General features: G+C 38.0%; 1 protein-coding gene across 10 annotated transcripts in view; it reads right to left on the bottom strand.

Moving 5' to 3' along the window:
• Positions 1–463: 463 nt before the first annotated feature.
• The window catches only part of pou2f1b (POU class 2 homeobox 1b), a 44,817-nt gene continuing 34,246 nt past the window's right edge, over positions 464–11,034 (bottom strand). For all 10 annotated transcript variants that reach the window (XM_061879248.1, XM_061879247.1, XM_061879253.1 and 7 more), the window contains one exon: positions 464–6,952. In XM_061879248.1, coding sequence (XP_061735232.1) covers positions 6,705–6,952 — 248 coding nt within the window. In that variant the 3' untranslated portion in view covers positions 464–6,704. The remainder of the gene's footprint in view (positions 6,953–11,034) is intronic.

Below are 11,034 nucleotides of genomic sequence, written 5' to 3'. Positions count from 1 at the left end.
CTTGAGAAGTGCTGCAAGGAGGAATGGGCGAAAATGCCCAAAGATAGGTTTGCCAGGCTTGTGGCATCGTATTTAAAAACACTTGAGGCTGTAATTGCTGCCAAATGTGCATCAACAAAGTACTGAGTAAAGACTGAATACTATTTTGTATTATTTTTAATCCACTTGCAAAAAGCTCTCAAAAAAACTTGTTTCACATTGTCATTTTGGGGTATTGTGTGTCGAATTTTGAGGACAAATGTATTTATTTCATTTTTAAATGAGGATGTAATGTAAAATGTGGAAAAAGTGAAGCACTGCTAATACTTTCTGGATACAATGTATGGTCTATTATTCGGTTCGACAAAAGTAAAATTTGCAATTAAAAATTTTGTTTCGCTACGTTGCTAAAAAGTGTCTTATATTCTGGTGAGTACAAACAGGTCTATTTTATGAGTTTGAAAGCAAAAAACAGACAAGGGCATGTGAAAACACTTGAAAATGGTTTAATGATGCTTACAACAAAAGAGAACTGTACATTTACAGTAAAAGATTATTTATATACGTGTATAAAAACAAAAATACAGCAGACAAATGCATCAAAACCTACTATGTATCCTGATTCACATACTTAAAACTCCTACACAATCTTTCAGTTCAGTTGTTTTTTGTTTTGTTTTTTTAGTTCTTTTTTTTTCTCTTTTGTTTGTTTGTACTCGAAAGAAACTCAGTGTTTTTAGTCCAAGATGGAAACTCTACAAGAAGAGTTCTCTTATGAAATATTAGACTGCAGAGTAAGAAAAAAGGGAGGGAAAAGTGGGGAAACATTCCTTTAGATGAGCCCAAATGTCCACTGTGAGTAGTTATTGGTTTACACAATGCCTTTTTTTCAAGATACACAGACATATTATGTACATGTTCGCCTTTTTTCTTTTTTGTTAAATCCTTTGGTCAATTGGGCTGATATTGCGGGCACACACCCAAAAACATATAAAAATATATTTTAACCTAGTAAGACAGCTCTGCTATTAGTTCCATGCTGCGACAGAGAGAGAGAAACAAATACAACAAACAGAATATTATTAATATTATTATTCCACACATTTTTCTCAGAAATATACCAAAATATACATCTAACCTTTGGAATTACTGAGGCTTGAATTAAAAAAAAAAAGCCAGTGCTTGTCTCTTAATACACATGCTGCTGCAGGGTGGAAGAAGGAAGAGAGAGAGAGACAGAGGGATATCTTTGGTATCTGCATTTTGTCCAAAACAATAACAATCATAACAAAAAAAAATACAAATATTTGGAGAGTTTTGCTTTGGGATAGATAGCGCTTTGTGAGGAGTAAAGCAAAGTGTCACCGAATGATCCCCCACCAAGTTTTTGTCGGTGGGGGAGGGAGATGCATAGTGTCACAGTTGATCAGTCTGTAGTGAGTAAGGGGAGGGTACAGCAGTGAAAATGTAGTGAGTACGGGATGTGTGTCATTCCTGGAAGGGAGGTGGGGAGTGTGCGAGAGGCAAATTCCTTGAAGGCGAAGAAGCATGCGTATCCTAGCAACAGCACTCAGACAGACAGACATAGAGTCCTGAGTGCACAGGATCAACCCTCAGTGTGTATTAACAAACAAACAATCACCCGGCGACCACCAACCCGTCGAAGAAGCCCCTCCCTCCGCACCTTCCCGACATCCTCCCACCCGCAGGCACTGAAAAACCGCAGCACCAAAACATTCGCATGCAAGCCAAAGCTGAAAAAATGGTGAGTGTGGTTAGCGTGATGGGGGTGCAGGGTGGGCGGCGGGCTCATGTACAATCAGTTACAAGTCTTTGGTTAATGTTGTTACCACGGTGGGGAGTGGGGTGTTAAAATTGCAGGGTCATGCGTGCACAAGAAAATAAATAGGATTGTCAAACTTAAAAAAGGTTAGGAATAGAATGACAGTGGGCATTTGGTGTAATAATGGCAGGGGGTTCCAAACTTAGGGTCAGGGCCAAAAATGGGATCCCCATTGTCCAATTTCTTGAAAAAATGGTGTTTGTTTATTAGTTTATGTACATTCAAAGTTTGGGAAACCCCGCCTTAACTCAAAAAGTGTTCAAGAAAGCGATAAAACATAGGCAAGTACTGGTGGAATAAGCTGGCTTTTCCGACGGTCAACAAGAAATCTTATTAAAAGTAGGTTAAAAGCAGGTTCACCCAGTTTCGAGTTAGGAATGAGGTATACTGGTGCGCCACATTTCCTCTTTGTCTAAACTAAAACAAATAAAATAAACAAGCGTGGAGTGGGTTTAACGAGCCACCGGGAAAGGTGCGTCATGTGATCAAACTGAAGTGTTTGAAGCAAAAAAAAAAAGAAAATAGCGCCAGTCTGCAACCGCTAAATGGGGTTAAAGAGACTACGAATATAATTTAGGGAAAGTAATCAAAACTTGCATCTGTAAGCTTAAAAGGGTCAGGGTGGGGGAGCCTGTTTCTTATTAATGTTTTATAAAGTACAAATCAGGGCTGTCAAAGTTAACGCATTAACTCATGTAAATAATCACAAACAAAATGATGGCATTAATCCTGTACGAACACAGGCCGGTGATCAGATCAATGCATACGCCAGTGCAAAGACGAGTGAGGAGACTGACTTGAAAATGTTGCTTCAAAACCCAGATGGGACTTCTACATAAAACTTTTACCAAATGGGAACTATGCAATTAGTTGCAATTTTAATCACAATTTACAAATGTGATTGACTGTTTAAAAAAATAATAGTTTGACAGCACTAGTAAAAATACAATATGATTAAAATAGTAGATATTTTTTTACATATTATGACGAGTCAATTTACAATCTACAGATTTATACACGCAACAGCGGGGCGCCTTCAAGTTCCCCCTATAAAAGTTAAGGCTTTTCTACCAGTCGCTCCCAAAATCCAATTTGCAAACAAATATGCTAATTTGGAAATGATGACGATCGATAATGTTCAGTTATAAAAGCGTTGTCGAGCTGTTAGAAACATTGATTGAGGAAAAGAGTCCTGTTACGTGTCTTATATTCGGGTTAAATGTTTAATATTTGGCACCCTAGGTTTACCACCCCTGCTTCAAGCCCCATTAGCGGTTTGCAGATTGTGTTTATTTCCTACGATGCTCACTCACACATACCTGCTGAAATGACTAGTAAAGCTTTGCTTAGAGGCATTGTCTGAGCCACACTTAAGAAACAAACAAAAAAACATAGGTAGTACACTGTATTGTTTTCAGTGACAATGCACCAGGCGACACAAAGCGTGAGGTGAAATTTGCCTCAGTCAAACACATACATACACGCACAAACACTCATGCTACAATGCAACCATGTCGTGTACGTAACAATAAGGCATAAATGATAACGTTTTTGTCAAACTAAGAAAGCCAGTGATCTTGCTCTCTCATCATAAACATTATACAAAACAGTTAAAGGCATAAAGTAAGAACAATAAAACCCCAAAAAACAATGATTGTTAAAGACATCACAGCAAATCAAGTTCAACATGACTCAACCAAAAATATTCAGATATAGTTTTTAAAAACAAAAAGCACAATATTACAAAATAAAGATACTTCCAAATCTCCGCTTTGCCCCAGAGGACCTGTGCGTCAGGAGCACCCCCTCCTGTTAGATAGACACATGTTATCATAGACCGGGGCACCCGCCACAGTATAGAGTCATGTTTTTTTAAATTTTTGGCCTTGAGTTTAAAACAAAAAATGTTTTTTGCAACAATAGGGAAAAAAAATGCATTTTTGGGAGATTTTTTTGAGTCATGAACACTACATTCAGTTTTGACATACCGGTTCAAATATAAAATATGGATATCTTACACATGTTTTTATATTATATTATATTATATATATATATATATATATATATATATATATATAATTAAGAAAAGAACTGTTCTGATTCTTAGGTCTTTCCTCAAGATAAATATTTTAGTAACATCCTATGGTGCCCCATGGCAAGCGCGGTTGTGTAACTACAAAAAACGGCGCCTAAACAAAACTGGGTTCCATTGGTGCGTTGACCATACGGCAGGCAGAGCTGCAAAGAGAAAGGCTATTACTTTGGCAAAAAGGATCTTAAAAAAACAACACCTCAGAAGAGAAAAATTAAATAGTAGTACTTGAAATAGCAGTAGTTGTCCTTTTATGTTCGGGTCCTATATCGCGGTATAAATGACATTACTTATTATACATTCCACACTGTTCTGTACACAGAAATGTCGAGAAAAAAAAAAAGGTGAACCTTATATTTTAAGTGCTGCTGAGGTATATTCAGTCACAATTAGAAAGAGGAAAAGAAGTCGGTACGCAAGAGGATCTCTGGCTGCCCCAGTGATTTCCTAATGATTTGTTAGTTAAAAGAAGCAGCAGCAGAACGACGACGCCATTGTGTGGAGTTTGGCTGAATGTGTGGCACATAACAGTACTCAGCCCGGTGAGTCCTGGAAACGAGGCCGGAGCGTCTTTGGAAAACATTTGGGGCCCAGCAAGTCTAACATGCTGGTTCTGAACAGTAGCGTTGATCAGACAGGATCTGCGTGTAGACTAGGAGTGGGCATTTAATGGTCAATCATTAAGTAATGGGATGGGAGAATCTCTTGGAATGTTCTGAATGCTGGAAAATGGTGCCAAAGACGATGGATAAGTTCAACTTTCATAGATATGTTTTCTTTAGACAGTTGAGACTAAATCAACAGCACCTCTGCAGGTTGCAGTTAAGTAGTGCACTCTGTTTTAACAAAATCGCCTCATGGCACGATTAACCAATTCCACATAAACGAATGGAAATTAAATTGAGGCAAGGTAAGTCATAAAGTTGATGTGGAAATTCTTCAGCTTTGGAGGTGGTACCACAGCTGGAGCAGAAAGTGTAAAACGCAATGTTGTTGTCCGTCTAGTATTTTAGATGCCGATGTCAGTTATTCGACTGCAATATATAAAAAGCTTGCTATATAAAAAGCACAGTTGCCAAAATATCCCCCTAAAAGGCATTGGTGAAATAGCCTGAGGCTAACTGCAATGCCCACTCCTGGTGTTGACAGCAGATCCTTCCAATCGAACCACAAAACCAGCTCATGGCAGGACGTGCTAATAAAGCTATTAGTAAAGCACGGCGGAGGCCTCTTAATATGCTAGCATTTCATTCATCCATCCCATCCCCAACCGCACCTGATCAAGAATAGCAGGTACTGACATTAGTAAGCAGCGTGAAGAGATCATGTGATCAGCAACATGAGTGCTGGGACAGGCACGGGCCGCTACTGAGGAAAACCACTTTGGTTCAAGCTGTTGTCATATGGCTGAAAGTACTAAAACCCAAATTAAAAAAAGTGTGTTTTTCCTGCTTTACGGACTTCCAAAAGCTGCTACTTAAATGGTTCAACGCCATCAAATGGCTCCAAATATTAAAAAGTGTTTGATAATTAAAACAAAAAAACTCAGCCATTCCCTATTTTTGGCCAATTGTGCTGCCAATTAAATTAACCGTGAAAGACTTCAAAAAAAAAAGAAGAAAAAAAAAAGGTCTTTGGAAATAAATCTAAATATTGCATTTCTATCTTCCGCTGACAAAGAAGAGAGCTTCTGTTCATAAATATATCAACTAGACTAAGTTACACCGACAAATATTTTTGGTATATTGTGAATTACACAGTCACTTATGTGGCTGTAGACACAATGAAAGAAAACAAAAAGGTAATTCCTCCCACAACAGCTCACCAATCCAGTTTTTTGGTACAGATACTGTGCACAAGTAGATACGACGGTACTACCATTACAAAGAAACAGAAGGAAGAAAACAAACATTTAGCCGACATTTAGTGTGGTGACCACACCCCCTGACGGGTGGTCTTAGCCCAGACCACTGAGTCTGGATAATTTGGTTACTTAGGTCTCAGCTTCATACTGAGGTGTTACATACGAAACAACACACCACTCCACATTTTTAAAGCTCTTAAAGTTTTCAGTCATTTTCTATCAGTGTCTACAATCTGCACCAATTTTTTTTTTTTTTTTTTTTTTTTTTTTACAGAAGCCCCCGAGGCGAAGTGTAAAAGTCAGTGTTTCCAGAAAGAGAAACTCGTAGAGACCCGAATGGTCTCCTTAAAGCAATGATAACCTTTATATCGGCCACTTATTACTGGTTTTTAAAGCGTTACAACCACAAAAGAAAAGGTAATTTACTGTAGTATTAGACTTACAATTCGGAAAATGGAAAAAAATTACAGGAAAGATTAAAAAAAAAACAAAAAAAAACTTTTGATATATATGTCAAGGCCTGTCCAACAAAAAGATAAGTAAAGGGGATTAGTGATGACATGTATTGTGACGTTAGTAAGTTTAGAGTAAAATCTAACATTTTTGGTTAGAAAAAGAGTGAAATAGGACGTATATACAAAATGAATAGGGGGAACATTTTCTTCCTGGCTACTGCTTGAGATAGGAGGAAAAATGTCTAAATATCGTAAAGATAACCAAAATCAAAAAGACCAACCTGGTGAGGTTGTTATTTGGTAAAAGCAAGGGGACCAAATAGTAGTAAATACAATGGAGCGGATGTGTGTTTTCGTTAGTGAAGCGCAGAGCCCAAATCATACCGCCTCCCTATTTCCTGCGCAGCATGAGGAAAACAGTGCGCCGCGACTAAAGGAAACAGGGCGTTCTTTCGGTATGCAGTCAGGGACTCACTGCGCCTTGGAGGCAGTGGTAATGGTCGTGGCGGCTTGGTGGTGCGAGTCGGCGGTGACTTGCAGGCCGCCCCCCCCGGCTGATACCAGGCTGACCGGGTTGCTGGTGAGCAGCGACAGGTTCTGGGGGTTGAGAAAGAGCGGCGTGGTCACCAGGTTGTGTCCATTGCCGGCAGAGGTGTTGGCAAACAGCAGGTTGCTTCCGTCCAGGGACGTTATCGGGATTGTGCCGCTCGATGCCAGGGCTGTGGATAGACGGGTGAGTTTTTTAGCAAGAGAACACATGGACATGATGCAAGTTGCCTCCAATGGTTATAAACATAAGTGTATTAATTACCATTAGTTAATTACAGAAAAACATTGCATTTTAGAGCTGCAGCTATCGATTATTTTATCTGTGTTGACCCTGTGATGAGGTGGCGACTTGTCCAGGGTGTACCCTGTCGTATGCCAGAGTGCAGCTGGGATAGGCAGCAGCCCCCGCAACCCTGAGCGTGACGAGCAGTAGAAAAAAGATGGATGGTTGGAGTAATCTATCAATTGATTAATCGGATAAAACACCCTTAATAGCCTAAATGCCTATTTTAGGGAATAAGAGTGAAATAAACAACTTTTCTTCTTGCAAAACCTTTTAATTTATTTTCAAATAAATGCACATCCTCAACATTAAAATTATGGATGGACAATGTGGCCTAAATCTATATTGTGACATATATTCCAGCCTACTGCAATAACGATATATATCACAATATAATATTTCGTAAGTAAATGACATTACAATAATTTCAAAATGCTTCACAAAGGCTCCTAAAATATTGCATCAATTCCATTTTTATTATTCTCTCATTATTTGCTAATTTACTGTTATTATCTGGTTACTTTCTGTTGTAATATAGTTCTATCTACACATATGTTAAAATAGTCTCAGAACTTATTTTTCTGCCTGATACTTTACATCTATTTTGTGCGATACTAATAATTTGGGTATCGATAAAAGTTTTATACTTAACATTTTCAACATCATTGAATGATTCAGTTTTTGATCGCAGTTATAATCAAACAAAAAAACAATGACGGTGTAAACACATCGATTAAATATTTATATTATTTCCTACCATAGGTTCTGATTTAAATTTTTGGGTTTTTGCTCTTAAAGCCCTCCAGTGTCCAGGGACTTATTTCCTCACTTTGTAAACAATAACGAAAATAACAAAATATTTTTGGGTAGTAAACAAATATATCAATCAATCAATCAATCAATCGATGTTTATTTATATAGCTCCTAAATCACTAGTGTCTCTAAGGGCTGCACAAACCACAACGACATCCTCGGTAGAGCCCACATAAGGGCAAGGAAAACTCACCCCAGTGGGACGTCGGTGACAGTAACAATGATGACTATGAGAAACCTTGGAGAGGACCGCATATGTGGACGAGGACCGCATATGTAGGCGAAGACCGCATATGTGGGCGAGGACCGCGGGTCTAACATGATACAGTGAAAGTTCAATCCATAGTGGATCCAACACAACCGTGAGAGTCCAGTCCAAAGTGGAACCAAAACAGTAGCGGGAGTCCCGTCCATAGTGGAGCCAACAGGAAACCATCCCAAGCGAAAGCGGATCATATATAAATATAAAATCAAATATAAATCTAATCACTATGGTATCGACCTAATACTATATTACTTGGTATAGTTACTGTTGATATTTGTATCAATTTGGCCATCATGTATACATTCAAGACCGATTGCTTTCAGTTAGATATCCTCCTACGGTGTGTAGTTAAACATGTTTAGCTATTCCTCGTCCTCCTGGAATGATATTTGTAAGAAACTTTTTTTACCATGAGGTGAGAAGATTGCTGATGTAGAAGTGACTTTGCACTATGGAAGAACGTTAGCCACTAGCAAAGACGCTACATTGCGTTGAATCAGAATTAAAAATACTTTATTAAGACGCCTTAGTTTGTCACTGTCAAATTTGCCTACAGAGCTAGAATGTATCATCAACATGTATTAGCACAATATAACTATAGTATTAAAAGTTCTGTCGTCGGCCAAATTTAAGTAATATTGCCATAATTGGTTGTTAAAAGTACAATTTACTTTTAAAATTGCACTTAACAAGTGTGCATAATTTAATAAACACAACAAATGTAAAACCTCTGAGCTGCTTGCTGCCACACAGATGACGGGACCCACACATTATCACTGTCTTGTGCGCTCTATTGTGGCGGCCGTACGGAAACTATGTCCACGTATTTAAAATACCTGGCACTCTATGTACACCGAATTTTATTCATTATTATTAGTTACACCAATAAACGATAAAATCACAGCAACGGAATATAAATCCAAGATTTTTCCCATCAATTATTTGTCTCAGCCCTATCGCGTTTAATCACATTTTCCTAATTTTGCAACAACTGTTCCGAGTGGCTCATTATTCCTGACATGACGTCAACATCAGTGGACAAGATGCATTTGTGTAATGTTAACGCACCAGAAAGGCCAAGAACCAAAATATATTTTTAAGCCAAGTGTTGGTGATGGAAACAGGAAGGACAGCATGTTTGTAAGAGCAATGCATGATGGCCTGGTGTTCAGAGCCAAGCTTAGAAAGCTTATGTCTGGCAAAACTCAACAAACTTGTTGGATACATGTGTTCAAGATATTTAATCCTACAAGGAGCACAAAACTTGAATTATCTTGTGCATATAGCATCTTGAACCTTATGATTGCATTTTGTTAAATAAAATCACTAATCTGTGCATTTAAATAGCTCAATAGAAAAATACAAATTTTTGTCTGAATTGTGTTTAAGAATACATTGAGCCTTCAGGGATTCCGTCATTAAATTGGAAAAACATTGGTTATTGTGTCGGATATTGTTGAATTATCATACAATTAAAGTTGATTATTCAAATGCAATGATTTTCTAATAAAGTCCAACTATTACATTTAAGACAAAATATACACGTATAGTCCATCTATCCTTATTAGTTGACAACTGCAGAGAGCGTATGTTTATTAAGATGTCAGCTGTAGTGTAATATTTCAAATTATACATTTTAGAAGTTTGAGCTAACTGGCTGCACGGCTCTAAGAACATCCAAATGTCTCTTATGCTTATCCTAGGTTTTATTCATCAAAGCATTAAAACATTTCTCCATCACAAATAGTTTGTCAACTACATGCTTTTATTAGAGCGCAATATTGAAGTACAAATGTTCTTTGCCCTGAAGCTGGAGACAGCTCGTGTCCAACAGCTGACCTTTTCTCTGCATTTACATATTCATTGATTCTGTATTTTTAATGAGGCAGGATGGTAAAGATGTCATTTTAATGAGGTGATTAAACTTATGGTGGTAGGCGAAAACACCACCAGACACACATTAAAAATTCAAGCTGGGGTATTAGGTAGGGGTGTAACGGTACGTGTATTTGTATTGAACCGTTTCGGTACGGGGGTTTCGATTCGGTTCGGAGGTGTACCGAACGACTAAATAGCGCACCGCACGTTGTGTAAACAATGCACGCCGAAGCACCATGAATTAATTTACGTGGACCCCGACTTAAACAAGTTGAAAAACTTATTCGGGTGTTACCATTTAGTGGTCAATTGTACGGAATATGTACTGTACTGTGCAATCTACTAATAATAGTTTCAATCAATCAAAAAAACAACACACGGCATGCTAGCAACGACTGGGCTATGATAGACTGACCACACCTCCTCTTTTCACTGGATATGTCCTCTTTGCGGAGCTGTCCAGGTGGGGTTTTTTAAATGCCTCGAATGTCTGATATTTTAAGTTAGGGTTGCGTGTATTTTCAATGTACGTTCTGGGTAAAGAAGGGGTTGAAAACAAAAAAAAAAAGTGGCGCACGCAGCAACATTCGTGAGGGAGGGGCAGAGGCAGAGAGAGCTAGAGTTATGATAAACGTGCATGCGTCGCCAGGCTCTGCTTTTTACCCATAGATTTATCAGATTTAATTTTTTATTATCTATAGCAGGGGTGTCAAAAGTGTGCCCCAGAGGCCATTTGCAGCCCACAGCTAATGTTTTAAAAGGCCCACGGCACATTTTAAAAATACTAATAAATTAAACAAAAACAAACAAAAGTGAAATAAAAAAGCTTAAAGGCTAAATGTAATTTTGAAAAAGTTCTAATGTTGACTAATAAAACAAAGCTGTTTTTTTTCTGTCAAACTGTCTTTGCTTAAAACATAATATTGAATCAAAATCAATGTTGTTATGAATTATTGACCTATCCAAGTTTCCGATTACTTCACATCAAATATTCTAACAAAAATATTTTTGGT

Source organism: Nerophis ophidion, linkage group LG19 (assembly GCF_033978795.1).
Source record: "Nerophis ophidion isolate RoL-2023_Sa linkage group LG19, RoL_Noph_v1.0, whole genome shotgun sequence".
NCBI lineage: Eukaryota > Metazoa > Chordata > Actinopteri > Syngnathiformes > Syngnathidae > Nerophis > Nerophis ophidion.
Note: the sequence above shows the minus strand (reverse complement) of the source record. Positions and strands in the feature narration are given on the sequence as shown.